Raw genomic sequence first — 27,954 nt, forward strand, 5'->3', positions numbered from 1 at the left:
CGCATCCACAAACCTTTTTACATCATTGTAGCCGTATCTGATCCGCATAATTTGTATCCGTATCCGAACCGCATCCACAAACCTTTTTACATCATTGTATCCATATCTGATCCGCATAATTTGTATCCGTATCCGAACCGCATCCACAAACCTTTTTACATCATTGTAGCCGTATCTGATCCGCATAATTTGTATCCGTATCCGAACCGCATCCACAAACCTCTTTACATCATTGTATCCGTATCTGATCCGCATACTGTAAAACCCTTTATTTTCGCGGCCCCTATTTTTCGCGAATCGGTCACAGATGACATAATCGCGACCACTAAATTTCGCGAATTCCAGACGCCTGCATTGAAAATCTTAAGGAACGAAATTTTCGCGCGCCCTTAAATTTCGCGAATTCTTCAATTCGCGAAATTCGCGAAAATTGAGGGCTCGCGAACAATAAGGGTTTTACAGTAATTTGTATCCGTATCCGAACCGCATCCACAAACCTTTTTACATCATTGTATCCGTATCCGATCCGCATAATTTGTATCCGTATCCGAACCGCATCCACAAAATGTGGAACCAGATCCGACTCACAATCAGGCATTCATTGTATATCATAACATCAAGCGAGAATGAAAAAAAAAATATACAAATGGCACTTTTTAAGCTGTTTGTTTATTTTTGTACAAAGAAATCTTCGGGTCATCATTCAAAGGGGATGTCATTTTATCATTATCAGTTTCATCGTATTTATATTAAAAGCGATCAGCCTTCCCGATGCACTACGCGTCGAAGGAAAAATTACCTCAGTTATGTGATCGTCCTTGGAGTCTGCGACGCTCTGCTCAGAAGAAGTGCACAAAAAGGATGTCGAGGCACTTGTTTTCTTTTTGGAATCGTGACTAGACTACTCTTTGCGGAGAGGGGGACGTTTCTTCTACTTTCTTGTGACTTGTACGTTTGAGGTTTTCTTTGCCTGGAGAAAGTCTTCCGCTCTTTCCCTGATTGATTGACTGATTGATGCCCTGCAATTTTTACTTTTTCTATAGATAGCATTTTTGACGAGGGGCAACGCTCTAACTGAAGCGATCGTCAGTGAGACTCAGATCTTTCTTAGGATCCCTATTGTTTCTTCGAAACGCGTTTTGTGGAAATATGTTTCGTTGAGAACTTTTCATGGACATACATTTCATGGGCACACGGTTCGTCGACGCTGTACGTTTTGTGAACACATGCCCCTGCGACGTTTTGTTGACAACGCATTTCTTTACTAAGCTGATAAAAGCTAGCTCGCGATTCACTAAGGCGAGCTTAACCAAACCATACCCCTCTCCTCCCTGTAATCCAGGCGAAACGCGAAAAGTTTGTTACGAAAATAGCAGGGTTGCGTGCGACGAAACGTCTCATGGTTTTCCGATGAAACAAACACGAGAAGCCTTTCGATCAAACGTCGCATGTCGACGAAACGATCAGTAGATGAAACGTCAGTCGACGAACTGAATGCCACCGGGCAAAAATTTAGATCCGGATCCGCGGATATCCGCATCCGCAGCACCTGACATCCGCATTCGATCCGCAATCCGCCAAAATATGTCAAATTTGTATCCGCATCCGCCCGTTTACTGCGGATATGCAGGGCTCTAATTAAGCTTTTATGCGCTACCAATTTAAGGGTGTGATGCGAATCTTCGAAGTGCTCGCCCTCTGCGCGCGCCAGACTGCTCATAACAACAAAATGGTGGACGAAATGACGTCGGTAAAAACACACAGGAATTGAATAGAAGAGCTGCGCAGGCGTTCATTTCTGACTCGGGTTCAGTCAATCTGTCGGCGGCATGTAATCGGCCTTACAGCCCCTTGATGTATAAAATATTATCACGGCTTCAATGGGGTCGGTGCTTCGTCCTTACCGGTTGTATACTTGTCACCATCGAAACTGAGAGATCCAGACAGAATTGTAAGGAAAAAACACACATTCGCGACTTATCTTGATAAGCAAAATAATAATGCCCGAAAAAAAAAAAAAAGACTACGTTACCTTTATTAGTACGGTAGGTAAACTGCTAATCGAGCCACCATACGGTACGGAATTTTAAAAATAGTCTATTGCGTCTATTGCGCCCGCTCTGCACAAGCAGCAAAATGGCGACGACCAAAAAAAAGCCAGAGAGAGTTTGTAGAGTGTAAATACTCTAAGCGTAGCTACTTTAGTAACTCTATGCATTTCATTCCTTCTTTTTTTTTTTCTTTTTTTTCTTGTGGGCACCGCCACTTTGGTTCTTACTGCAGAGCAAGATTGTTACAATTCGAAAATGCGGCTTCCTCAGCTTTAGGCGTATACGGTGTTGGAAAGTTCGGACGATATCGTTTTTGCTTTGTCGCGGACTGTCTAAACGACTCTGGAGGTCGGAAAAAAATAAAATGAAATAAAAGCATTTCCCGCGATTCCAGATAACGCTTGGGATAACTGGCAACAATGATTCTAAGCGCCAACGTGTCGTCGGTACGCCGAAGCGAGCCTCGACAACGGTTGCCGCGGGCTCCATTCGTAGCACAACGCAACGCGGTCGCTTTCATCTCGACGCACATTGTTTGCCGCGTTCTTTCGCGGCGGCAACAATAAAATACCCGACATCGATTCGACAAATGGCGGACGCTTCTCACGTTACGGCCCGGAAGCGCTCGCGCCGCAAACACGTGCCGCAGCTAGGACGTGAAACTTGAATCAATATCGAACCTAAGACAAATGAAAAGTAGAGACAAGAAACAGGGGCGTATACAGCCACTAGACAAGGCCTCAAACGTCATCACTCGCGCCAGTAGACAAGGCCTCAAACGTCATCACTCGCGCCAGTGTCGCCACCACCAGGCGCGTCTCGGGGCGTCTCAACGAGTGCGACGCTATGCGGGGCGCTCCTTGAGAAACACTCAATTCTGAGTAGCTGAGGAACACTCAATTCTTAGTCCCCAGCAGTACGGGTTTCAGAAAGGGTACTCGACAGAGTTAGCGTTACTTCACCAAAAAGAAATAATTTTAAACAATATTGAAAATAAACTTCTTACATGTTGGGAATCTTTATCGATTTTTCAAAAGCCTCCGATCGTACTAATCATAAAACCATCCTTCAAAAACTAGAACTTTCTGCTATTCGGGGAATAGCCCTGAAAATACTCGAGAGTTACTTACAGTTTCGCTTTACAAGTGTTGTAATGAATTGCCAATGTTCTGAGTCTAGAAAACTTAATGCAGGTGTTCCACGAGAGAGTATTTTAGGGCCTCTTTTATTTAACCCGTATATTAACGACATAGCTAACATTGACAATGAAGCAAACATGATAATTTATGCAGACGATGCTAGCATATATTTTGCAGGGTCCCGATATTTCGGACATTATGAAGACAGGTAATACATTTCTAGAAAAGCTTTATACATGGACAGTCCAGAACTCTTTAGCGATAGATAGTAGTAAAACGAAAGCTGTGGTTTCCAGGTCAAAGGGGGTAAAAATTAGCGGTAATCAGCTTACCTCGTTAGACTCACGTGGTATAGAAATTGTGCAGAAAATTAATGTCAAAGTTTTTGGTGTTATGTTTCATCAATACATGCAATGGGATGAAACAGTTGAGATTACAGCGAAAAAACTATCGAAGGTGGTAGGTATAATTTATAAGCATAGAAAAACCTTACCCTGCAGTCTGTACTACGCCTTCTTTATAACTCTTTAGTCTACTATTGTTTTAATTACTGTTTCTTGGTATGGGGAAATACAACTCCTGCTGATATTCATCGCATTCATATACTTCAGAAAAAGTGATTCGTATTTTGTGTAATGAAGCACATGACAGGCCAAACGGTACCGTTATTCAATAAATTAGGAATTGTTCCAATCACGAATTATTATGAGTACAAACTTGACCTAGCATATAAAGCAGCGATAAACCACCCGAGAAATAGACTTCTTTCTCTTTATTCCCTTCACTCACACAACACCTCGTATACGCCACCCGCCATGCCGATGCCTGGGCGGTCCCACGCTCGAGAAGAAACTACGGAAATCAGGTGGTGAGATACCAACTACCAAAAATGTTAAACCATTTTTTATCGCGGAATATTACAATTAAAAACTGTCCTAACAAACGCATATTATCTTTACTAGTTTCGTGAGAAATCAGATTGTGTACTCTTCAGAGCGGTTTTGTTTTGAGTGCCTCTCCTACTGTTGCTGTTGCGGGAGGAGAGGGCACTGTCAAGCAGTTTTGTACTGCTTTTTTCCCTCTTCCCTCTCTTCTTGTACGAAGAGGAATAAAGAAACTTGAAAGTACGTCTGTTTCTTTTGCGGGGGTTGTGGTGACATTAGAAAGATGCCGAGCTCTATTTGGCTCTGATTGAAGGATGATGGGTAGACCTCAAAGCAAGCTTCCTTGAGGTCTACCCACTATCCTTCAACCAGAGCCAGTCAGTGCTCAGCGTTCTGACACCATCGCAACCTCTGTGCGAAAGCAGACGAAGTTGCGCTTCGCATGGCACGCGTCAACACCAAGACGGACGCGTCTGCCGCTTTGCAAAGTACTTTCGTTGACTTTCAACGTGCGCAGAAACTAAGATTCGCGTGAAGAGAAGCGCCTATCGGCATGCGCCGACAACTGCGTTACCGCGGTGGCGTAATGTCAGGGAAGCGTGTTGTTGTATACACTCTGAAGAAAAAGAAAGGTGTAAAAAGGTGTATCGTTACACCGTTTGTCCCATATAACACACCCCAAAATTTCAATTCGACGTACAGCGCCCTACAGTCGAACAGACGGCCCGAAATTTTACGAGGTACTTGATAGCCGTGTTCTACAACTTTTTTAAACAGCTAAAGACGTATCAAAGACCACAGAAAGAAAACACCGTGTTTTTACAGTAGGGCCAAGAAAACCCCGATTATTTTTTGTAGGCAGTAAAACGTACATTAGCTACTTTAATAACTTGTAACACACGGCTATCAAGCACCTCGTAAAATGTGGGGCCGTCTGTTCGACTGTAGGGCGCTGCACGTCGAATTAAAGTTTATGGGAGTATTATATGGGACAGAAGGTGTAACGATACACCCTTTCTACACCCTTTTTTCTTGAGAGTGTACTGAAAATTAAGAAAACATTGAAAAGACTGCATGAATGTTTTCCGAAACAATTGGCACGGTGTATACCTAGGGCTTCACAATCCGGTTGTAACCGAAACAACAACAAAAACCTTTAAACATCTTTTTGCGTCAAGAATACAAATAAAATTGGTTAAAACCGAAAAACACCAATTTCTGAAAATGTTCGCTCCAGTTGGACTGCTGATCATGATGTTGAAATCCTAAGACTGGAAAGGAAACTTGAAAGAAAAAGTGTAAGAAGTCACAAAAATAAGGGGACAGACAAACGACTCAAACTCAGCTAACAAGTTTTTATTCCGTCCACAGCCGCCTGCACGTTGACAATTTTTTAGTTGGTCTGCGTTTTGTCGAAATCCTCGTAGCTCTTAGACTTGAGCTCTTTGGTTTTTCGAGAGATTTTATTTCACCAATAATTCACCGATTTTAGCGTGCGCCCGAAACGAATCACCAAGATACACCAATACCAAAAAAAAAAAAAAAAAAATGAACGAACACTTAGAAACAATCGCCGATTTTGCTCATAAATATCGGAAAATCTTCGGTCTAAGTATACCTAATCAAAGTAGAGCTTCCATTTGTATTCAGAAAATATATATATATAACGCAAATTTCCTTTTTTAATTCTACAAAAACAAATAATTTATTGTCTACGCAAAGTTGATGAGTTTCGCCAGTCTGTACTTCTTTGTATGTTTTACTTCAACGTAAACACCGTAAATGAACCTATTTGTGAAAAGATAAATATCATCGGCTGCGGGTTAAGCAGGTCACCCGCGGTTTTGATATATTTTCATATGATCAAAACACTCAAACCGCCAAATCGAAAAAAAAAAAAAATTAAGAAGAAAAGAAGCAAGTCTTGACAGAACAAGTCCGAAAACCGATACAACTACTTGCCTCAGACTGTCGTCGACAAACAGTGTGTGTGTGTGTGTGTGTGTGTGTGTGTGTGTGTGTGTGTGTGTGTGTGTAGGCGTTGTAAAAACTACAAACACAGCTCGAATATCCCAGCCGAGCTTTCCAGATAACCGATTGGCCAAGCCGCAGGCTGACGCGATAAATCGGACGGAACCGCCATTGGGCGTTCCGCGCTGCGGGACCTGCCTCCGAAATTTGAAACTCTTTCGGGGGGAGGATCCACCGATCGGACCCTCCAGGGCCCTCGAACGAGCGATACCAAACGCCTAGTCCCTCGCCCACAAGACAACACCCTCTCAGCCGAACCGTCTCACGGACACACGTCCGTCTTCCAGGCAAAGCCTAAGGTCCGGCCCTGAATCATCAAGTCTTCTACGCAAGAGTGACTTAATTCGCGACGGCCTGGTCGTAAACTCTTTGTCCACAGACGTTCGAAAACGTACGCAGGCATAAGGTGGACTGTTAGTTTCCCACCACTCCTGGAACCCCGTTTTGTATAGACGAACCAAGGCTAGAAGGTCACCGATTTAGGTTACAAGAAGACACAAGTTGACCATTTGCAAAAGCCGACGTCATCCGGAATGCTTTCCGCTGAAAAGGCTCAAGCCCTTTGCTGAGGAGTTGCGTCCAGGGACCCTGGTAAGTTTCTGCATACATACAGTCAATGACAACCCGAGAAACGCAAGGCATGGCTTGCAATGTCCTCGCTTCGTGATTGGCTCTGCGGCGTTCCTGTCGGCTAATGCCGCAATCCCATTGGCTGCTGGGCGATAACGACACGCCCCGCGTTTCTTGCGTTGTCGGCGACTATGCACGGTCGGCTTTAGATAAGTAGACGCGTGCAAACCATCACCTCCCAGAGCCAGGAGGCGCTCAAGACTCGTGAGGGGCGACCCAGGGTTGACTTTCGAAGAGCATGGAAGACCTGTTGGACCTTGATCTGGACGTCGGCAACTGTGGCTGGCGGTTCTGGGACGGCCTGGATCAAGATGCGTCCTACTTCGACGCAGTTCTTCCCATTGATGGCGACTTTGGCCTCTGTTCCGCTTCGTCGGAGGAGAACACTCTGGGTGAGTATATGAGAGCCCTTGGAAGTTCTAGAGGAGACTTTCGTGTAGAGTAATCGATGTTGTATCCGACACCGGAGAGAATGTATACCTTACAGCAGTAAATAGAACCCTTTTTTTTTCGGTTTAGCATAACGGCAAACATCTAGTCCATGAAAAATAAATTGGTGGCATTGTCAGTCCGCTCATTGACTGAAACATATAACACGGGACATTCCAGCTTCAAACAACCTTCCCCACTTCGTTAGCAGCCTAAAAACGGCTCATTAAATTACTAATGCTTGACCTGATTCCCCTTAGGAACGAACACCCGTACTTTCTGGCGTGATTTCGCGTGACTTTTACATCCATGAATTGTTGCACAACGAGATAATCTACTAAATGATTCAAGATTTAGTTGCATCAGTCCCGTCCCTCCCCTCTCCGATATTCCAAAAGTAAGATTATACACGAGTATCGACGCATTATCTTATTTTGTGGATTTTAATCGACGCGTTGTCCATTTTTGTGTCACTTCGCTCAACCCCCTCCCTCCCCTCCTCTTCCACACAAGGTTTTACGCAAAGCCTAGGTGCAAGAAGAATAGAGAATTTGTGTACCCATCCCTTCTAACGCGATAGTGCCCCAGATGTCGCGCTTCCGCACAGCAGGCCCACAGTAACAGTTCCTCAAGGCTGTATATCTTTTGACGAACAAAAATGAAAAGACAGGGTGAGGTCGGGTGTAGCCCGAAAGAACCCATTCCCGTTTGAATCCCTCCCGTTTTGACCCATTCCCAAAACGACCTTCCCGTTTGAACCCGTCCCGTTTCAACCCATTCCCGAATCGCCCGTCCCATTTGAACCTGTCCCGTTTCAACCCTTTCCCGAACGCCCTCCTTATATGGTGTGTAACCCGAAACAAAACCCATTCCCGTTTGGACCCGTCCCGTTTCGACCCATTCCCGAAACGACTTTCCCGTTCGAACCCATCCCGTTTTGACCCATTCCCGAAACGCCCTTCCCATTTGAATCCGTCCCGTTTCAACCCGTTCCCCGAAGCGCCCTTCTTATTTAAACCCGTACCCGAAACACCCTTCGCGTTTGAACGCGCCCCGTTTCAGCCCATTTGTAGAGGGCTGTAACGGAAACCACCCCAAGTGCGAACGCCCGGTGTCAGGTTATCATCTCTTACACTGTGGTACTTCGTTGTGCTCTAAGCTAAGGGAAGATAGACGATTTATTAATTGCCCTGTTCTCAAAATGAACCGAGGCGTTGCACAGTGTGCACACATAGATGCGATACTGTGACGTCATGATATCACATGACACTGTGATTCCCCACTAAATTTAGAGAATATATATATATATATATATATATATTGTTAAGAAGAAAAAGAAGGGACGTTTTCGTGAGGAGAGAAGAGAAGAAGAAGAGGCAGAGGCAACGAGCTTTGGATGATTGTAACCGCCATTTTCAATCTTCACCTAATGTAAATTAAATCATTGTATATATCTATATTCGTCGTAACATCTTGGTGGAGGTGCGGTCCGTCCATCTACCTCTCCGTCGCCACCAACCTGGAACTCCGGAGCCGACAGCTCCCCGTCTCATCTACCATAATGGCCTCCGGCAGCACGGCATCTGGCAGTACCCCATCGGAGGGCACACCGTCGCAACCCACCTCCCCTCTTATCATTGCCCACCCTCGTGACCCTGGAAACTTCACCGGATCCGGGGATCAAGATGTAGAACAATGGATCCACCTATACGAAAGAATCAGCGTCCATAACAGGTGGGACCCAACTATCATGCTTGCAAACGTCATTTTCTATCTACAAGACACAGCCCGAACCTGGTTCCTCACCCACGAGGAAACTATTACGTCTTGGGACATGTGTAAGGAACAGCTACAACATCTCTTTGGCGATCCTACTGGTCGAAGGCTCTCCGCGAAGCGCAAGCTCGCTTCACGTGTCCAAACGCCCACAGAATCCTACATTACGTATATTCAAGATATTCTTTCCCTTTGTCTGAAGGCTGATCCTGTCATGACTAACGCTGACAAAGTAACTCACATTCTTAAGGGTATTGCCGACGATGCATTCCAGTTGATTGTATTTAAAGATTGTGCCACAGTGGATGCTGTTATACAAGAGTGCAGGCGCTTTGAAGAGGCTAAAAAACGCCGGATCACAGCAAACTTCACACGCCTGCCCAACACGACACCAACTTCCACCTGTGAGGATCCGCCTATATCTGAGAGGCAAATCATCCGGATAGTACGCCGTGAATTGGAAGCGATGCTGCCAACAGAAACCTCTGCTCTCCCTGCTGATTCAGGTAGTGCAGCAGTTCCAGTATCTGCTGTTCAAGCGCTGGTTCAACGAGAAATCCACCGGCTCGTCCCTCCGGAACGACCAGACAGCCGACGTCTGCCTCCTCGTCCTCTCCACCACTTACCATCCACCAATTCTATGAGTCCACAACGTGATCCTAACGCATGGAGGACGTCAGATGACCGACCCGTCTGTTTTCACTGTCATGGAATCGGGCATATTGCTCGGTATTGTCGCCGCCGATTCAACGATGGACCGCGCATTTTCTCATCGACTGCCTACCGTCGGTCCTTTCAACGTCACTCCAGCCCACCAGCCAACCTCTATCCTCATGAAGATCACGAGCCCCGGTTGCCCACACGATACAGCCGTTCCCCCTCCCCCTATCTTCGCCGCTCACCCTCGCCCATGCCCCGTCGCTCAACATCCCCCATCCACGACCACCGCATTTCGGGAAACTAAACCGTGCAGCCTCGCGAAGTGGGGCTGCACCAAAACTCGTGCCCATTAATCCTGTACAGGAAGCTATAAGCAACACACAAAACGAACTTTTAGTTTCAATAGACCACGTTCCTATATTGACGCTTGTAGATACCGGTGCCGCCATCTCCATTATGAGAGAAGATCTTAGACGCCAGCTTCACAAGGTTTTGACGCCCCCGGATTCTAAGCTCCTCCGGGGTGCAGACAGCCGCGCTATCTCACCTCTTGGAATGTGCAGCGCTCAAATTACCATAAACAATGAAACCACTCGCGTTCTCTTCACCGTGATTTCTAATTGCCCCCATGCTATGATTCTAGGATGGGATTTTTTGTCAACGCACGCCGCCCTCATTGATTGCGCCACAGGAACCATTGCCCTCGACATTCCTACCTCGGCCCACACGTCTGAATCAATCCTTTCAAGATTATGCACCACTGGAAGTCATCGGATTCCTCCGCTTGCCGCCATTACCGTCGAACTTCACTCAAATCACTTTGTTGCCGATGGAGACTACGTTCTAACGCCTAACAAGGACATATTTCTCGCGAAACAGCTTGCCCTCCCGCACTGCATTGTTCCAATTTCCAATGGCCGCACCCACGTATGGATAGCTAACTTTAGTTCCAGTACACAAGTATTGCCAAAAGGTGCTTCCTTAGCAACAAGCTCATCGCTAGACACGGCCACCGTCTCCACTATTGCAGCAGACCCTTCAACCCCTTCTAATTCAACCCGCCCAGCTCCCCTGGACCCTTTCAACATACTAACCATGGTAGACTCCACGTTGGACCCTTCCGAACAACAGCGCCTTCAAGATCTTCTATGGGAGTTCCATGACATCTTTGATTTTGACAACCGCCCCCTTGGCCAAACGACCCTTGCTACACACCGCATCAACACCGGCCACGCAACTCCCGTTCACCACAGACCTTACCGAGTGTCAGCCAGCGAACGCCGAGTCATTCAACAAGAAGTTGACACCATGCTTTCGAAGGACATTGTTCGATCTTCCTCTAGCCCCTGGTCATCGCCCGTTGTATTGATTAAGAAAAAAGATGGCTCATGGAGGTTCTGCGTCGATTACCGTCGCTTGAACAAAATCACAAAAAAGGACGCTTACCCACTCCCACGTATTGATGACACGCTTGATTGTTTGCACGGTGCCGAGTACTTTTCCACTATCGACCTCCGCTCGGGGTATTGGCAAATTACAGTTGACGATTCAGATCGAGAAAAAACAGCATTTATTACACCAGATGGCCTCTACGAATTTAAAGTTATGCCATTCGGCCTTTGCAATGCCCCCGCGACATTCGAGAGGATGATGGATCGCCTCCTTAAAGGTTTAAAATGAACAACCTGCCTATGTTATCTCGACGACGTAATTATTTTTTCAAGCACATTTTCCTCTCACCTCACGCGCCTGGCCCAAGTACTCGAACTTTTCCGTAACGCCGGCCTTCAATTAAACTCGTCCAAGTGCCACTTCGGCAGTCGTCAAATAAAAATTTTGGGTCATTTGGTGGATAAAACCGGCGTTCAACCAGACCCTGACAAAGTAGCAGCTGTTCAGCACTTTCCAAGACCGCGCTGCACTAAGGATGTCCGTAGCTTTCTGGGATTGTCTTCATACTTCCGCCGTTTTATACACCACTTCGCACATACTGCCCGCCCACTTAACAACCTTCTGAAAAAAGGCACGCCTTTTTTATGGCAATCAGACCAAGAACGAGCGTTTACGTGCTTAAAGACTGCTCTAACAACCAGCCCCATTCTAGGTCATTTTGATGACTCCGCACCCACTGAGCTACGCACAGATGCCAGTGGCCATGGGATCGGTGCTATTTTGGCTCAAATTCAATCCGGACACAACCGAGTAATTGCTTACGCTAGCCGCACGCTTTCTTCAGCCGAAAAAAATTACACGATCACCGAGCGGGAGTGTCTAGCGGTTGTGTGGGCAATAACTAAATTTCGGCCATACCTGTTTGGCCGCCAGTTTTCTGTAATCACTGACCATCACGCCCTGTGCTGGCTATCGTCTATAAAAGATCCTGTCGGCCGCCTTGGACGATGGGCTCTTCGACTCCAAGAGTACGATTTCACCATAAACTATAAATCAGGGAAGCTCCATCAAGACGCCGACTGCCTATCCCGTTACCCCGTGGACTCTACTACCCACATCAATGAAGACACCGATATTCCCGTTCTTCCTATCTCGAACCTTCTGGACATTGCCCAGGAACAGAACCTCGATCCACTGCTGCACTCTCTCATTTCAGATCTGAGAGGTAACACCAATACACCCTCTTCAAGTCTCTACTCTCTCCAAAATGGCGTTCTCTATCGACAAAATTTTCGACCCGACGGTTGTTCTTGGCTTCTGGTCATACCCAAGCACTTACAAACGTCTATTCTTGCCGAGCTGCATGACGCACCATCATCCGGTCACCTGGGCGTGGTCAGAACCTACGCCCGAGCGAAGCAACGATTTTACTGGACAAATATGTACAGAACAGTGAAGCGATACGTCACCTCGTGTGACTCCTGCCAGCGCCGAAAAACACCCTCCTCCCGTCCTCCAGGATTTCTACAACCTCTGAATCCTCCTGAACAGCCCTTTCACCGCGTAGGAGTTGACCTTCTTGGTCCCTTCCCTACTTCCTCAATTGGTAATCGCTGGATAGCGGTCGCGATCGATCACACCACACGCTACGCAGTCACAAGGCCCCTCCTGACCGGAACGGCAGTTGACGTCGCCCAATTCCTGCTCGAAGACATCATCCTCAAGCACGGAGCACCTCGGGAACTTTTGTCCGACCGTGGACGGCCCTTCATATCTCGCGTCGTAAGTGAAATCTTGAACCTCTGCTCCATTCTTCACAAAAAAAACGACAGCCTACCATCCACAGACGAACGGCCTCGTAGAACGCCTTAATCGGACCCTTGCCGACATGCTCGCAATGTACGTTACCCACGAGCACAAAAATTGGGACGTTGCACTCCCTTACGTAACTTTCGCATATAATTCCTCTCCTCATAACACAACCGGCTACTCTCCCTTCTATCTTCTTTTCGGTCATGAACCGCTCCTCATGTTGGACTCACTGCTTCCGCTACACCCCGAAGCCTCACTTTCCGACTATGCATCGGACGCCATAGGCCGTGCTGAAGAGGCACGACAACTTGCGCGCCTGCGAACTCTTGATTCTCAGGAACGGCAATGCGCCCGTTATGACAGCGCCCACACTTTCGTCGCCTATTCACCAGGTGACCTGGTTCTGATCTGGACCCCACAGCGACAAGTCGGCCTTGCTCAGAAGCTACTACCTCGATATCGCGGTCCTTATAGGATCCTCAACCGAACAAGTGACGTCAATTATACAGTGGAACCCGTCGAACCTCCCCAAAATAACCGCCATCGTCAAGTACAAACAGTTCACGTCCTCCGGCTCAAACCATACATCACCTATTCAAACGGCGGGACGCCGTTTTTACCCGAGGGGGAGTGATGTTAAGAAGAAAAAGAAGGGACGTTTTCGTGAGGAGAGAAGAGAAGAAGAAGAGGCAGAGGCAACGAGCTTTGGATGATTGTAACCGCCATTTTCAATCTTCACCTAATGTAAATTAAATCATTGTATATATCTATATTCGTCGTAACAATATATATATATATATATATTTTTTTTTTTTTTTTTGACGTCGTTTTTGTGTTTTGTTGGGTAAATGATAATGCTTTTTCCTCACAGCCCTGTCTCCACCATCCGAGGATTCGGCTACCACGTCAGCCGATTCGCCTGGTTTCGAGCCTCACCTTGGCGACAACCTTCAAGATGGCGTTTTGGAGTCCACTGTCGACAGCGCAGAATCCGCAGCCGCATCCAAAGCCACGTCTCGAAACGCGGCCAGGGAGCGCAGTCGGGTCCGGAGCCTGCGCAGTGCTTTCCAGGCCCTTCAGATGTCATTGCCGTCAGTGCCGCCGGACACCAAGCTGTCCAAGCTGGACGTGCTTGTGCTGGCCTCCAATTACATCGCTCACCTGGGGGCGCTGCTATCCGGGAACAACCAGGAAAATGCTGAAGCGGTGAGTGAGCCTTCCGTCCTGCCTTTCTAGAGAGGTCCACAATGTACCTTTTCAGAAGTTATCCGATCACGTGGTTTAAACCCCGTGCTATAGTATGTGCAGACTCTCCAAAATGCTCCAGGTCGCTTGATGGCGCTTCAAGTGCCCCGCACAATTACATAAAGTTGCAATTGGTTTTCATCTCATCAGTATCATAAAGCAGAGTATTACTGTTGTAGATTTATGACCCAATCTTGTGGCATCGGTATAAAGCATATATATATTGTCAAAGGCATGTGATTAGATTGGTGATGCATGGGCCCCTGTTCTCCAGAGCCATTATCCCCAATACAGATATAAAATTGTCTCTGGCCAGACCGGAGGGAACGTGTCTTTATGGCATGAGGCGGTCAACAGCTCCCAAATGCTTTTCGATATTGCGAAGAAGAAAAAAAAAAAATACCGCTGAGTTTACTCCCTTCCTCGAAAGGCTCGCTTACTGGCAGTTTACTCGCTTTCTCTAAAGGGAGTGAACCGCCAGTTTTCTTCCGGAGGAGTGTTCCGGGATAAGATGTCACGTCCTCCAGCGCTCCAGAAAATTCTGGTATGCCATATGATAGCCCCCAGAAAGTCGGATTACCTGAGTTACTCCCGAACGTGACCTTGTAAGATTTTAGAAGGTTTCGTTCGAAACCACGTGTATATCACACTGGTTCCACAGTCAACGGGTCATCTTGCTGCTTTCAGTGCTTGCAGGAGCAGGTTCCTGCCTTGGAGTCAGCCAGCAGCAGAAGCTACCTCCACCCGGTCAAGGTAAATATCGACATCGTCGCACCTAAAGGGAGTAGCTTCCGCTGCGATGAAGAGGAATTGGTAGCATCTGCACACGGTTGCAACTTTCTTTCGCATCACACCATCGTCCAGGATTTCCACCACTGTCGATACATCATTTCGTGAAAACTTTCTGGGCGTCCCGCCATGGGCGGTGGCGCTGTGCACTCACACTGCCTAGCGTAACTAGTAAACAGTGTTGGGCAAAGTACACCTAAAATGTACTTGAAGTAAAGTACAAAGTAAGTGAGAGGATATATGTACTTCAAGTAAAGTAGTAAGTAGACAGGGCACAATGTACTTGAAGTTAAGTACTATAAATGCAATGTATTTTCAAAGTGAAGTACACGTACTAATCATTCATGATGTTCTTCCAATCCGCTATACATTTTTTTTAATTGGTATGTAAAGTTTTGCGCGGATAACAGTTTGATCATCCGCATTTGATCTGTATCCGCAAAGTTTTGAAGTAATTGTATCAGCATCCGATCCGCATCCGCAGACTTCCTATTCGCATCTGAATCGCATCCGCAAAATTCGGAAAAACATTTGACCCTTGATCCGCACATTCAATTTATATCATAAAATCAAGCATAAATCAAAATTTAAAAGAAGCATCTGGATGGTATTTTATAAGCCGTCTGATAACCTTTGTACAAAGAAATCTTCGTGACAGAATTACGGTGAAGGTCATTTTATCGTATTCTTTTTTATCGTATTTATAAAATAAGCGATCATCCTTCCAGAGATACTTCGCATCGCTTGAAAGAAGATCGCAGTTATGAGATTGTCTTTTTGAGAGTACATGACACTAAAACACTCTGTCCAGAATATGCGCTCAAAAGGAAAGAAATTGTAACATTTATTTTCCTTTTTGCTTTGTAAACCCCACTTCGAGCAACGCATATTTTATACACATAAAAATTAACAAAGGACAAACTATTGTGTCCTTTTATTTAGGCCAGACAATAAAAAAGAGGGAGAGGAAGGGTGTTCACTCACCGCAGCAAAGTACTCGTGTATATATAGTAAGGCGCGAGTTCACCACTGAGAAAATATCACAATGGCAACACCTCCCATTGGTTCAGTTTTAAACACGAACCCTCACCTGCATGCTCGAAAGCATATACTTAAAAAACAATTCAGTGCCAACTGTCCAGAAAAAGAAAATGCACACGCACGCAACGTTTCACTTGTCAAAGTTGCTGTGTAGAAGAAACTGAATTGTCGTCAACATGAACGAATTCAGACTGGTTTGTCTCTCTACAATTAATACCCACTACTGTGAAGTCTCTCTCCGTTGATGCACTTGATGCTGGGATGGCATGCAAAAACTGTGCTGCAAGAATGACGTGCGGAAGCTCGTACTGGCGTAAGTTTTACCACGCCAGAGGATCGAGTTCAGTCTCCTCGATCTACTGCGAAGAAGCCACTTGCAGGTTTCTTCTACATTCTTGTGGCTCGTACGTTTTGGGTTTTCTTTGTTCCAAGAACGTTTTCTGCTCTTTTCCTGCTAAACAAGAACATGCTTTCCCGGGACGACTGATGCTCCTGCATTCTTTCCTTTTCTTAGAAACAGCATTTTTGGTGAGATAGAGCGTTCTAAAGCGATATTTGGTGAGAATCAAGTCTTTCTTGACGCCAGTTTACTGCGGATATCCGCGGATATGCAGGACTCTACTGACATGCATTGCCCCAAGAGGTAATGGTGGTGCATCAGTTATTTCAGGAAATAGCGGCGAAATTTGGATGAAGTCAAGTGGCCACAGAGTAGTTCTTTTACTCTCGCTTACAAGCTATTCAACACAATCAACTTAAAAGGCCTAATTAGTTGTACCGGGTTTATAGTCAACATTACTTCACTCAGAAAAATGACCGGATGACGTCTCGAAAGACGATTGTGTATTCTCACATGACTATACGCCAATATATTTTGTTAAAGGTTGGTGAACTCTTATACTTGACCTCAGGGAGTTGTGTACAGTACTGGGAAAGCCAAGGACAGGAGTGCGTGGTTCTTGAAAGAGCTAAGTTTCATCGAGACCAAATTGGAGCGATGTACTTTGAAATCGGGAGTTGTACTTTCCTCGGAAAATACAAAGAAAAATACTTTAAGTAAAGTACAAGTACATACTAAGAGAATGTACTTCAAGTAAAGTACAAGTTTTCTAAATCTACTTGAAAGTAGTACTTTAAGTACAGCGTACTTAAAGTACTTTCCAACACTGCTAGTAAATGACACATACAGTTACTCTGGCACTACTCACAAAATGCACAATGACTCGGGACAAATGCGCCTGTCCCACGCAATGCGCAATGACCCCTGTTTACAGAGGAACGCTGTCGTGTCATATTTTTTCCGGCCTGGATCAGAAAGGATCGCCGTCAGGTTTCCCGAGTTTGTTCGTTGCCTCACAGCCGTTTCTAACGCATCACAGAAAAAAAAAAAATCAACAAAACATGTAGGAGCTATGTTAACAGCTCCCTTTCGTGAGTTGATCGCTGGAGATACGGCTCAACGCGATCAGGCCACGTGAAGTAGAAATAAGCTTCGATGGCTTTGTCCCTGGGATATGGGCTCCCGTCAATGACAGCGTTCAGCGTGCCCTTGTTCGAAGTTGTCCAATCCCAGCCAATTCAGCGCCTTGAAAGTATCACGTGACCATACGCGCCCTCTCTTGAAGGTCATGTGGATGGTCACGCGGTAAGACATTCCATTGACTTTGATGGCTCGTAGCATCCTCAGCGGCTCATCGTAAGGTGAACCGAATTATAATCGCTCCAAAATTGCGAAAAAAAAAAAGAAAGAAAAGTCGAGCGGTCGTAGCTTGATCGATCACTTGAACGGTATACAAGGAGGTCACAAAAACGCATTTCTGAAAGTTTTGGTATGGTTGCGTAAAGCAAAGTAATTGTTGTGCGTATCTACAGACAAGGGGGGAGGGGGGGGGTTAGTCAGCCCCATGAGCGCCTGGTGTGTCTCCTCCGTATAGATGAGAAAAATGTAGACAGTGCAGTATCCACTGCTAGCCTGAAGTCATTAACGTGCATCGCGCGGTAGTGATACAGACCGCACGCCGGTGTTTACGCTGCTCATCCAGAAAAAAAAAAAAGGAATGCAGGGCGGTTATGGCTGCTCCTCGACAACTGTCATTCACAAATTTAAAGATTCAATGGTGACTCAACCCATGGAAACCAAAGGGCGCCATCTTTGTCTCGCGGCCTGATTGAAAGCGCAATAAGCCGAAATCTTCACCGATACTTTCCGAAGCCACCTGTTCTCGGTGATGATGATAATGATGATATAATTAAACGCTCTATATGGCGCAAAATGCTACACGCCAAAGTCCTCTAAACCTGTTATCGGTGAAGACACTAGTGTGCATGCATGCCTTGCTATACGCGGCAGACGTCGAGTCACATCTTCGTAAGAACACCAACCTTCCACTAACCAGAGCCCAGACCCCGGCGTTCTAACCAATGACCTTTCGCAGAAAAAGAACAATAACTAACGATGTATATACTTCGTCGTGCCCTTCTATTCGTCCACGGCCGCCATGGCCATCGCATCGATCCCGTTCTGTCGTGTCGGCCCTCGGTCAAGACGCCGCACCGTGTCCCACATGTTGGGCCGCGCTGATCACCCGCGGGCCACTTGTTCGATATTTCAATGGGCCAGATCTCGAGGCGCCGGGGACTTCCTGTCACGCAGTATTGACCCAAAGAGCGCGGGATGGGCCGCTCGCGTGACACGCATGCATGCACGCGTGCATGCATGCCTGCTGCAGGCACCAGGGAGCCAGTCCGGAAACAGGGAATTGCGAGTTTCTGAGCCCCATAAACAGATCGCCAATCCATACGCGCGTCTCGCGCGCACGTATAACATTATGTCGCCGTCCCATTGTTTATGGGGTGTACGCATTTGCAGCGCGTGTGTTAAGCGCGTCTGCTACTCGGCCAAGTGACTCTTTAGGGCTGCGGGTCGGATAGAGGATAAAGGTTAAGAACATATATAAGCCCGCAGAGTTGGAGCCTTTGCGGCAGAGCTGGAGGTGTGTCTCTCGTATACACGGCTGGTTTCCGGTAACGCACGCATGTATAACAGAAGAGTGTCACACGGGCGCTGCGTCAGCGGTCGGCCGGGGCTCGATCGGTGAGAACACGGGTCCGAGGCGAACGCTGACGAAGCACTCCTGTGTGAGCCAGCGGGCTCACACATGGTGGGAGAGTGTGCAGAAGGCATGGGGAAACGGGGCAAGCAGGTATATCTTGGGACGAAACGGAGAGAAGCGAAATCGCAGGGTCAAAGCTGTGGTGCCCTACCACTAGAGACGCGGACTACGCGTTCCACTCCCGCCGGAGCGCTATGCGGAGGGAAGGGTAGGGAGCGTATACCCCCCCTCCCTCCTCCTCCCTCGTGATCCTGCCTGCTACTCCTCCTCCTCCTCCACCCCCTCCTTCTCCTTCACCTCATCCTTCAACCTCCTCCCTTCGCCTCCTCGTCCACCTTCCTCCTGCTGCTGTCCTCCTTGCCGCCCAAGCCGGAAACGGCCGCGTAAGAGCTCAAGCCGTCACGTGACCCCCGGACCTGGGGGGTCACGTGACCTTACGGTTACGCCGACGGCGACGGCGACGCCACTCAAGCCGGAAACGGGCGCCTGAGGGCTGCGCTCTAATAGTGAGTAGATGTCAATGCTAGATGCTTTGAGGTCTACCCACTATTTTGTTTTCAATCAGCCAATAAGAGTTCGGCGTTCTTCTGACGTCACCGCAACTCCTGCGGAAGAAGCAGACGACTTGCTTTCCGAATATCTTTGGCAGGAATTTGTTTCAGAGACGCTAAGCACGACGACGACGACGACGTACACGCGCCGTTCAGGTGCCAAATGCTACGCGTTCATCTGTGCAACATCACCGCGAAGCAACACAAAATACATTATTTTGTTACCACTGCCTTTGCCGCAATAGATCGAAAAAGGGGAAAATCTTATCGAAATAGGCCTATGTGACATGTTTCAGAGCTGCTTTATTGAATGGAATACGAAATGTGCGGCGTGCATGTCAACTGCGAGCAACATTTTTCATCTGAGCGAGCGTCCGGAGCTGTGCTACTTACATGAATCATCAGTATATATGTCAGGGGAAATTTTCCGTCGACGCCCTTATAACGCTCAGAAACGGGGGATCGATGGCCGAGTGGAGCGAAAGTTCGCGCCGCAGAACACCCAGCTTCAATCGATTGAAGCTGAATGTTCTGCTTGTTGCACGGGGGTTGCGATGATGTCAGAACACCGAGCTCTTATTGGCTGACTGAAAAAATAAAATATAATAAAAAGTTAGTGGGTAGATCTTAAGGCATCTAACATTGAGGTCTGCCCCCCACTACCCGTTCAAACAAAGCCAATCATAGCTCGCCGTCGTTCTTACTTCACCCCAACCCTTCCGCAAGAAGCAGACGACTTGCTCTCCGCGCCCCAACCCGTTTCGATCTGAATGAGCATCGTATACCAGCGTGCGGTCGTGTATCGCTATCGTGACGCACGTTAAAGGAACCCAGGCAAGCGATCGCACTGCACTGGCCACATTTCTCATCAGCGTGTAACAATGTCGCCAGAAAACTCTGGCAGACCTACCTCTCGCTGTCTAAACATTTAATGACGAATTTAACTTGGACCATGCATATTCTGTTCAGCATATTAACAGGCGGTTTTTACTCTTCACAGAAGTGGCCCATGAGGTCCCGCCTGTACGCCGGAGCGAGTCCCTACGCCGACGACCGGCCCAAGCGTCACAGCTGCAACGACCAATGGCAGGCCAAGAAGTCCAGGAGCTCCAAGCAGGCCAATAAGCGCGGCGCGCTCACGTGACTCCCGCGGCGTGCCGTCAGTAATAGCTCTCTGACGACAAGTCCAGACGCAGGTGACGCTACGAGCTGAGGGGACCAATCGAACATGAGGGGACCCAATACACGGCTCTGAGGGGACCAATCGAACAGCGTCGAAAACCTACCACAATGGTGCTCGTCGTGTTTCTGGACGTGTTCTATCATCACTGGACGAATCATAAACAGAAGAGGCACAGTGACTTACGCTTTTGACGGTGCTTCATTGGGGATTAGCTCGTAGCGTCGGCTGCGAACCGAAGTCATGCTTGCAGTCACCGAGAGTCTAAGAAGCACGGGGCTTGGTCTATTACCGTCACGCTTCTTGCTTACGCGTGAATCGTTCACGGCTATCCTTATCGGCTGATGCCGCGGTCTCACTGACTGCGGAGCGATCGTGAGATGCCCGGGACTTGCCACGCAGAGTGCGCCGAATACGATGACGTCATAGGTTTCTGCCGAAGTATCGCTTGTCCACCTTGTAAATACGCACGAAGAGGAATAAAAATTTCCGCATAAACGATATGAGCTAAATCAGAAATCACTGAGCCGTTTTTTGTTAAAAATCGTGGACAACATAATTTACTCGAGCCACTGGCTAGACGTAACACGCCTTTTGTTTAAGTTTTTGTTTTGGTGGCTTACTTACGGGCAGGGGAGGAGGGGGCCCTGCATCGGATTAAGGACTTAACTCATTAATCAGTGACCTTTAATCGGTTAAACGGTCAAATGTAGAGAATGATAAGTTTGTTAAGGTATACTGCGAAATGATGAATACAACATTATGGATTTGTGGAACATCATTAATCTCTTTAGCCCAAAACTCAAATAAATAAATAAAAAAAATCATGCTGTCAGGAGGAGGACAGGCTGAAGAAATATGTATATGCATCTTTACTGACGCCTTTGATATTTAACTTATATATTTGATTCAAGTACGAGACAGTTGAAGTGGTGTGATTGGTCTAAACCAGGGACTCAAACCCTAACCGTAACCGAAACCGAAAACCGTTTAGGAACGAAATTTTTTCTGTAACCGTAACCGGAACGAAACCGTTATTTGATATTTATAAAAACCGTAACCGGAACCGGAACCGTAAATTATTCACCGGTAACCGGTTTTAACCAATATTAACCGAAAAATAAACTGTTCGTTTTTCTGAAGTATGACCTGGAGGAGGGATCTTAAATTGTTGTGGCCATTTGACAGAGTTACTGTCAGCGAGTGGTGCATCTGGTTACATATTTCCATTCAATCTGACTTTAGGAATAAGAATACTCAGATTGAATTAGGGGTCGAGTTTATAATTAAAAAAATTCTATATTTCTAAATCTGCCACACTCCTATATCGCTACATGTATTCAGTACGTGTCGCTTTCAGTGTATTAACTAATAAGTTCGAATTCTCAGATGTCCATCCAACTCGGTTCTATCAAAACCACCGATGTTCCTGACATGCAGTAGCCAGTATAAAGAAACGAGGTAAATTTCCCATCATGCAGAGCTGGCGGAAAAGAAAACCTGGGCCCGTTTGCTCGAAGCGCTAACCGCGGCTAAAGTTAGCAGCAGTACTTAGGAGAGGGAGTTTGAAATCACGTGACTGGGGGCTGGGATGCCGGGAAGCATGGCGGCGCCCCGGTGCGTGAGCGCCGCTCGCTTTGTAACTAATATGTCGTTGTAGCTGCACTATCGGGCGCGTTAGTCAGCAACGAATGGTGCAGGAGGCTTTCGCTTTGCCTTACCTCGCTTAAATCGCAAAGCACGAGCAATGGCTTCGCGGCATTTGTTGCATAGTCTTTCGATTCTGGCCTTTCTAAGCCTAAATGAACGCGATAATTGTCGGCATGGCAACGTCTTTGGAAAGCGGATTGCCTTGACTCAATCGACCGAATATTAATAGTACACAAAAGAAGACCAGCGTCCCGCCCCGACAGACCTTTTTCTAAATTACCCAAGCATCGAGAAGAACGCTGGAAGTGTAATTCTATGGTCCGCGCTCGCTGTCCTTCCTCTTATAAAAGATTCGAAGTAAATAATCATTATAAGACTTGGACGAACGCGCGTGCAAGGCAAAATTTGTTTTAGACTTTTTCCTTTAGAACGATAGGCCCGTAGCTCACAAGTTTTGAGCAGCGCTGCAGGCGACCAAAATAGAATATTTGGCTCGCGTTTCGAACTTGCATCAATACGCTTCCCCACTAGAGTTTTTTCTACTCAGTTCCATTCTAAGTTCCAGCGTAGCAGAGGCTACAAGAGCGAGCTGCGAGCTTTCCGCGTCCCTGCCAAGCACGCGCGCTCGTGCAGTGCGAGCATCGTTCAGGATGACGCGCTTTTCCGAGTAGCTTCGGCTTCACTATCACGTAAAGTGAAATATACGTGCTCGCGGAAGCTGTGAAAGAAAGGAAATATGAAAGGAATGTTTAATGGAACGCTGCGGCCGCAAGCAGCATAATTCTGTTCTTTTTTTTTTAACTTTCTTTAGACGTTTTGTTACCGCACATCTACAGATGCTGACAGAGGCTTGTATTCGAACGTGGCACGTGCAAAATCTAACGTTACAGCGCCACACGGATGATGCAGCCAGCAAAACTTGGTCGCGTCTTGCGTAAGTCTTCCGGACGCGCTCGCGCCCCCTGCCCAGAGTAACGGGTATATTACTACTGCATACGCCAGCACGCGCAATGCCTGCAACTACACTCGTAGCATGCACCTCGGTACTTGGGAAATTTGTGTGCTATCAATACATGGCCGATTGAGTCAAGGCAATCCACTTTCCAAAGACGTTTCCATGCATGCCGACAATTAGCGTGTTCATTTAGGCTTAAGAATGGCCAGAATCGAAATACTATCTAAAAAATGCGGCGAGGTCATTGCTCATGCTTTGCGATTTAAGTGAGGTAAGGCAAAGCGAAAGCCTCCTGCACCATTAGTTACTGACTAACGCGCGCGATATTGCAGCTACAACGACATATTAGTTCCGAAGCGAGCGGCGCTCACTTTGCGGGGCACCACCATGTTTTCCCGCATCCCTACCGATCCCTGTCACATGATCTCAGAATCCCTCTCCTAGGTACTGCGGCTAACTTTAGCCGCGGTTAGCGCTTCGAGCAAACGGGCCCTAAAGCCCCTGTATCCTGGGAAAAGTGGCGCCTTCATTGTTGTGGAAACGCGCGAGACACGTTCAGCGCGCCACTTCTGGAAAGAACATGGTGTCTGAAATCTAGCTCAGTGCTGCGCTGTGCCGCCTTGACCTTCCCAAGGGATGCACGTTGCACGTGCCTCGTGCATCGACGCACTTTGCGCTACTTTTGAAACATGAAGGAGCTTTAATGGGCCCTGCTGTTCATTAATAATGTTTATGTTGTTCATTTAGTGTGAAACGTGTCGCGAGTGACGATTTTGAAACAACACAGAAAGAAAAAAAAAAAAAGTCAGGGGTTTGACATTGGCGTTTTGTATTATATATACAATATATATATATATATATATATGCTCGGGCTGAAAGTGGTGGAAGGAGCGAGGAAACGTCAGAAGGGTGTCCGAGTTTTTTTCTTTTCCTTCCCGCGCCGAGACCCTTCTTCAAACCGAGTGGCACCCGCCGCCTAAAGCCCCTTCATGTTTCAAAAGTAGCGCAATGTTCGTCGATGCACAAGGCACGTGCAACGTGCAGCCCTTGGGAAGATCATGGCGGCACAGCGCAACACTTAGCTATTTCAGACGGCATGAATTTCCCAGAAGTAGCGCGTCGCACGTGCCTCGAGCATTTAACAACAATGAACGGCGCCACTTTTCCCAGGATAGAGGGGCTTTACCGTCGCCGGCACTGCCACGCCTCTCAGCTTCTCAACATGACAAAAGAAAAAGCCAGGGAGAAGGATGCCTCCTCGTCAAACGCGCCAACGCGCCACCCTCGTCCGACAGACATGGGATGCAATTTCTGCCTCCTTCGCCTGAACCTTGGGAGCTGCCCTGCTCCCAATCGTCGATGGCCTGGCCAATCTCGACCCACACGGCCAGCAGTCTCAACAGTCTCTCTCGCAAAACTGTGAACGCGAGCTATTCGAATGTCGGCACGGTAAGCTCGAACATCCACAGACGCGCCGAGAGATCGCTTCCAGCATCGCCGGAGGCCTCCCCCTGCCACCGCCGGAGGTATGGCTTCTACGAGAATCATTTCTACCAGAGCCACCAGCGCAATCCAACTACCTCTGATAGAGCCCCCACCACCCATGCCGGAGCGAGGGTCCGTCATGCCTACGACATTCTGAGCGACCTCGCCCAGGACACCATAAGTTTCTCCACGAGAGATGTCCATGAGATCAGGCATCTCCCCCGCCATCGGTTCTACTGGGATGACATGCTCCCCGAACACCAGCACCTCATTTTCGATAAACTGGAACTCTTCCACGTCGTCGCGAGAGGGAACTGTAGGACGGCAGTCCTATCCCAGACGTCGAGGATTCGAGTCTGAGGTTTTCAGAGAGCTCCCCGACCAGCTACCCAACCAGCCTCGACGCGGACGCCACACGCCTCGTGCTCCCGCGCACACCAGCTACCGCCCAGACACCAAGTCGAAGAGGCCCCCTAATCGTGAGTCCGGCAGCTACGCTGAGTCTTCGAAACCCACCAGTGCCGTCATCGACGGCACAGTCGTCTCCTCGACGCTCCTGTGCGTTTTTCCTGTCGAGGACATTCTCGTCCATGCTCTTTGCTAGGCTGGCGTCTCGGCCGACCGTGCCCGAGCTTGATCTTGGATCGAAGAAAACGACCCAATGGATCCCGACTCGACAACCACCGCCACCGAGCGAATCCTGGAGTGGCTCAGGAGGACCGACAGTCATTGAGCCCCACGCCGATAACGGCTCCTTCGACACGTACGATGACAAGGAGGAAAACCACACCAACACAAAGGAACACACTACAGACAAACAAAGCGTCGTCGAAGACTCTCAGTCGGACCTGGGTAGCACTGCCTACAAGTCAAAAGCGACGGGACCTACACCGCCAGTCCACTCGACCCAGCAGGCACCTGAAGTCGACTGGGCAGTGTTTAGTGAGGCAAGTAGTTTTCACGGGCCGCCCGACTACGGCGGACTTTCCATTCGCTGCACGAAGGCTTCTTGCCTCACGGCCCACCCAGCCCAGCTCTCAATTTTATTACTTCATTCCACTTAGCAGTATTTTACTAGTGGATGGCTGTAGTTCTGTTCCTTCCTTCAGTGAAGCGAAGACTCGCCTGCATGTATGAGGTTGAAATCAACTGTAGCGACGAGAAAGTGCGAATGGTTCTTCCAGCATCAAGTGGGAACTTTCTTAGGGTAATTGTTTATAAATGGTGCCAAACAACAGAGTAGCGGTGTTTATTTTAATTTTTATTATATAGAACGCGATGATCCCCGAGTACTAGAAGTAACATGTATGCTCGGGCATCAAACTAAATAATGTAAGTAGATGTAGTGAACAAGAGTTGGAGCTAGGAACGTGTGCAACTTCTGACCAATTAGAAGTATTAAGACGTTTCTAGGTTCCTTGTATTTCACGTTATTGGATATCTGAGACTACTTTAAACAGTTTTTTCTAAAATGGCTGTCTAGCATTTCAATTAGACAAATTATTAAAAAAACCGAAATAAACCGGTTTTTATGAACGTGTAACCGGTAACCGAAACCGTAAAAATTAAAACCGTAAAAAACCGAAACGAAACCGTTATCAACAGGAAGCGGTAACCGTAACCGTAACCGAAACATTATATTTTTCGGTTTGAGTCCCTGGTCTAAACCACTATAGAGCACCTTTTAGAGCAGTCAAATTCGTTCATTTTGGAACGACAAAAATAACTTTTATAGCACAAGCATTCCTACAACTGCGAATATTATTTGATACGTTCGTTTCTCCTGTAATGTTTCTTCGACCAAGTTTCCCAGCTTTTACCAGTGTCGGGTACTCTACATCACGATTATATGTTAATATTTATGTGTTGGCCTGTCCATCTAAAAGACGTGGCCTACTTTGCCTTTCGACTTCCGTGCAACCTTTTATTAGCATCAATTGCACGGCAGGTTTGATTCCCCCGAACAAAGATACGGCTGTTTAGTTGCGATTAGAAACACCAGGCACAGCAACGGGTTGCTGACTGATGAAGGTGGCTGTTAGGGTGGTTGCTTTAGGTATGGAGTCGAAGGTAAACCAAATGTTATACTCCATGGAATTAATGTTATAACAGAATAATATCAAGTGCCTACATTGATGTTTCATTGAAGTCTCGAGGGTTGCAATAAAACTGAAATTCTTAAGTAAGGGAGAAACAAACGTTTTGCCTTCTGATTGTGAATAGTAATGACATTTTATATGTAGAAGTTTGTGACAAATATCGCCATGTGAACGATAAATATGCCTCCTTAAAAGTTGAAGAAGTTTTTGAAACAAACGAGTAAGAGGTGAATTCTAGAGTATTTTCATCTCGTGAATCTGAATACCACGTTCGTTTTTCCCCGAAGATGTAACTGAACGCGAGAAAACACGAAAAACCTACGACCAGTCGTCGCGTCGTAAAAGGATCTTTGGGCCGCCAAGCGCGTGTCGCTCGTGTGGGCAGCGCGTGCAATTGCAAGCTTGCCAGGTATATTCCCACGCATTGAAACCAGTCGTGACGTCCTTTTCTGACCTTTGTGAAAATAGGAAGAGTGTGCGTGCATAGCTTTGATAAACGCTCAAGGCACGCGAGAGTGGAGATTCTGAAAACTCCTTTAAAGACGTAACTCTGCGGGAAGGAGGGGCTTCAGCGATACTTTGGAAATGATTTTCTGCAGCATGCGTACAGCAAATTGAAAAAAAAAAAAAAAATAATCTCGACATTTGTGATCATGGAGGCCAAAGGAAGGCGATTTAGGTGGTTTTATTCAAATGCAGAACTGCTTCAGCTTCCCTTAATTGTGTTGCGTGTATGCTTACACAGCCTGAAGTTAGCCTACCTCAACGAACGCTTTTGTTTCTGTTTCTTTTTCTTCTTCTTCAATATGTGTTAAAAATTATAAATGGAGATGTTAGTCATTCTAAGGCGTGACCGGCCACTTCATTACCATTAAAGAAAATATTTTTAAAATTAAACACCTCAAACATGTAAAAGCAGCTATACACCTCAGCGTATCCCCCCCCCCCCCCCCCCCCCTTCCCGGCCCCCATTTCCACCTCCCCCCTAACTATAACTAAACATCATTAAAAAAAAAAAAAAAAAAAAAAAAAAACGTCTACA

At 47.1% G+C, this 27,954-nt stretch overlaps 2 protein-coding genes across 2 annotated transcripts; both read left to right on the forward strand.

Moving 5' to 3' along the window:
• Positions 1-8,791: 8,791 nt before the first annotated feature.
• On the forward strand, positions 8,792-9,584 carry LOC121835313 (the record flags this gene model as incomplete). The annotated part of the gene is made up of 2 exons (XM_042289345.1): positions 8,792-9,385; positions 9,447-9,584. Coding segments are annotated over 2 exons (732 nt in total), but the record flags the coding sequence as incomplete, so codon positions are not given.
• A 3,853-nt stretch (positions 9,585-13,437) lies between these two features.
• LOC8053112 (transcription factor 15) lies at positions 13,438-20,735 on the forward strand. Its single transcript, XM_042289346.1, has 4 exons — positions 13,438-13,519; positions 13,676-14,010; positions 14,737-14,802; positions 20,544-20,735. Exons 1-4 carry the CDS (start codon positions 13,438-13,440, stop codon positions 20,685-20,687), a joined length of 627 nt encoding a protein of 208 aa, XP_042145280.1. The 3' UTR covers positions 20,688-20,735.
• Positions 20,736-27,954: the final 7,219 nt, after the last annotated feature.

Source organism: Ixodes scapularis, unplaced genomic scaffold (genome assembly GCF_016920785.2).
Source record: "Ixodes scapularis isolate PalLabHiFi unplaced genomic scaffold, ASM1692078v2 PGA_scaffold12__126_contigs__length_90152505, whole genome shotgun sequence".
Taxonomy (NCBI): domain Eukaryota; kingdom Metazoa; phylum Arthropoda; class Arachnida; order Ixodida; family Ixodidae; genus Ixodes; species Ixodes scapularis.

What these genes read in the sequence shown, in the direction of transcription:
- LOC8053112 (XM_042289346.1), top strand. Translation starts at nt 13,438, where the DNA reads ATGTTAAGAAGAAAAAGAAGGGACGTTTTCGTGAGGAGAGAAGAGAAG. An exon ending in GCAACGAGCTTTGGATGATT is followed by an intron (nt 13,520 to 13,675) that starts GTAACCGCCATT and finishes TTTTCCTCACAG; the next exon opens with CCCTGTCTCCACCATCCGAG. An exon ending in GCTACCTCCACCCGGTCAAG is followed by an intron (nt 14,803 to 20,543) that starts GTAAATATCGAC and finishes TACTCTTCACAG; the next exon opens with AAGTGGCCCATGAGGTCCCG.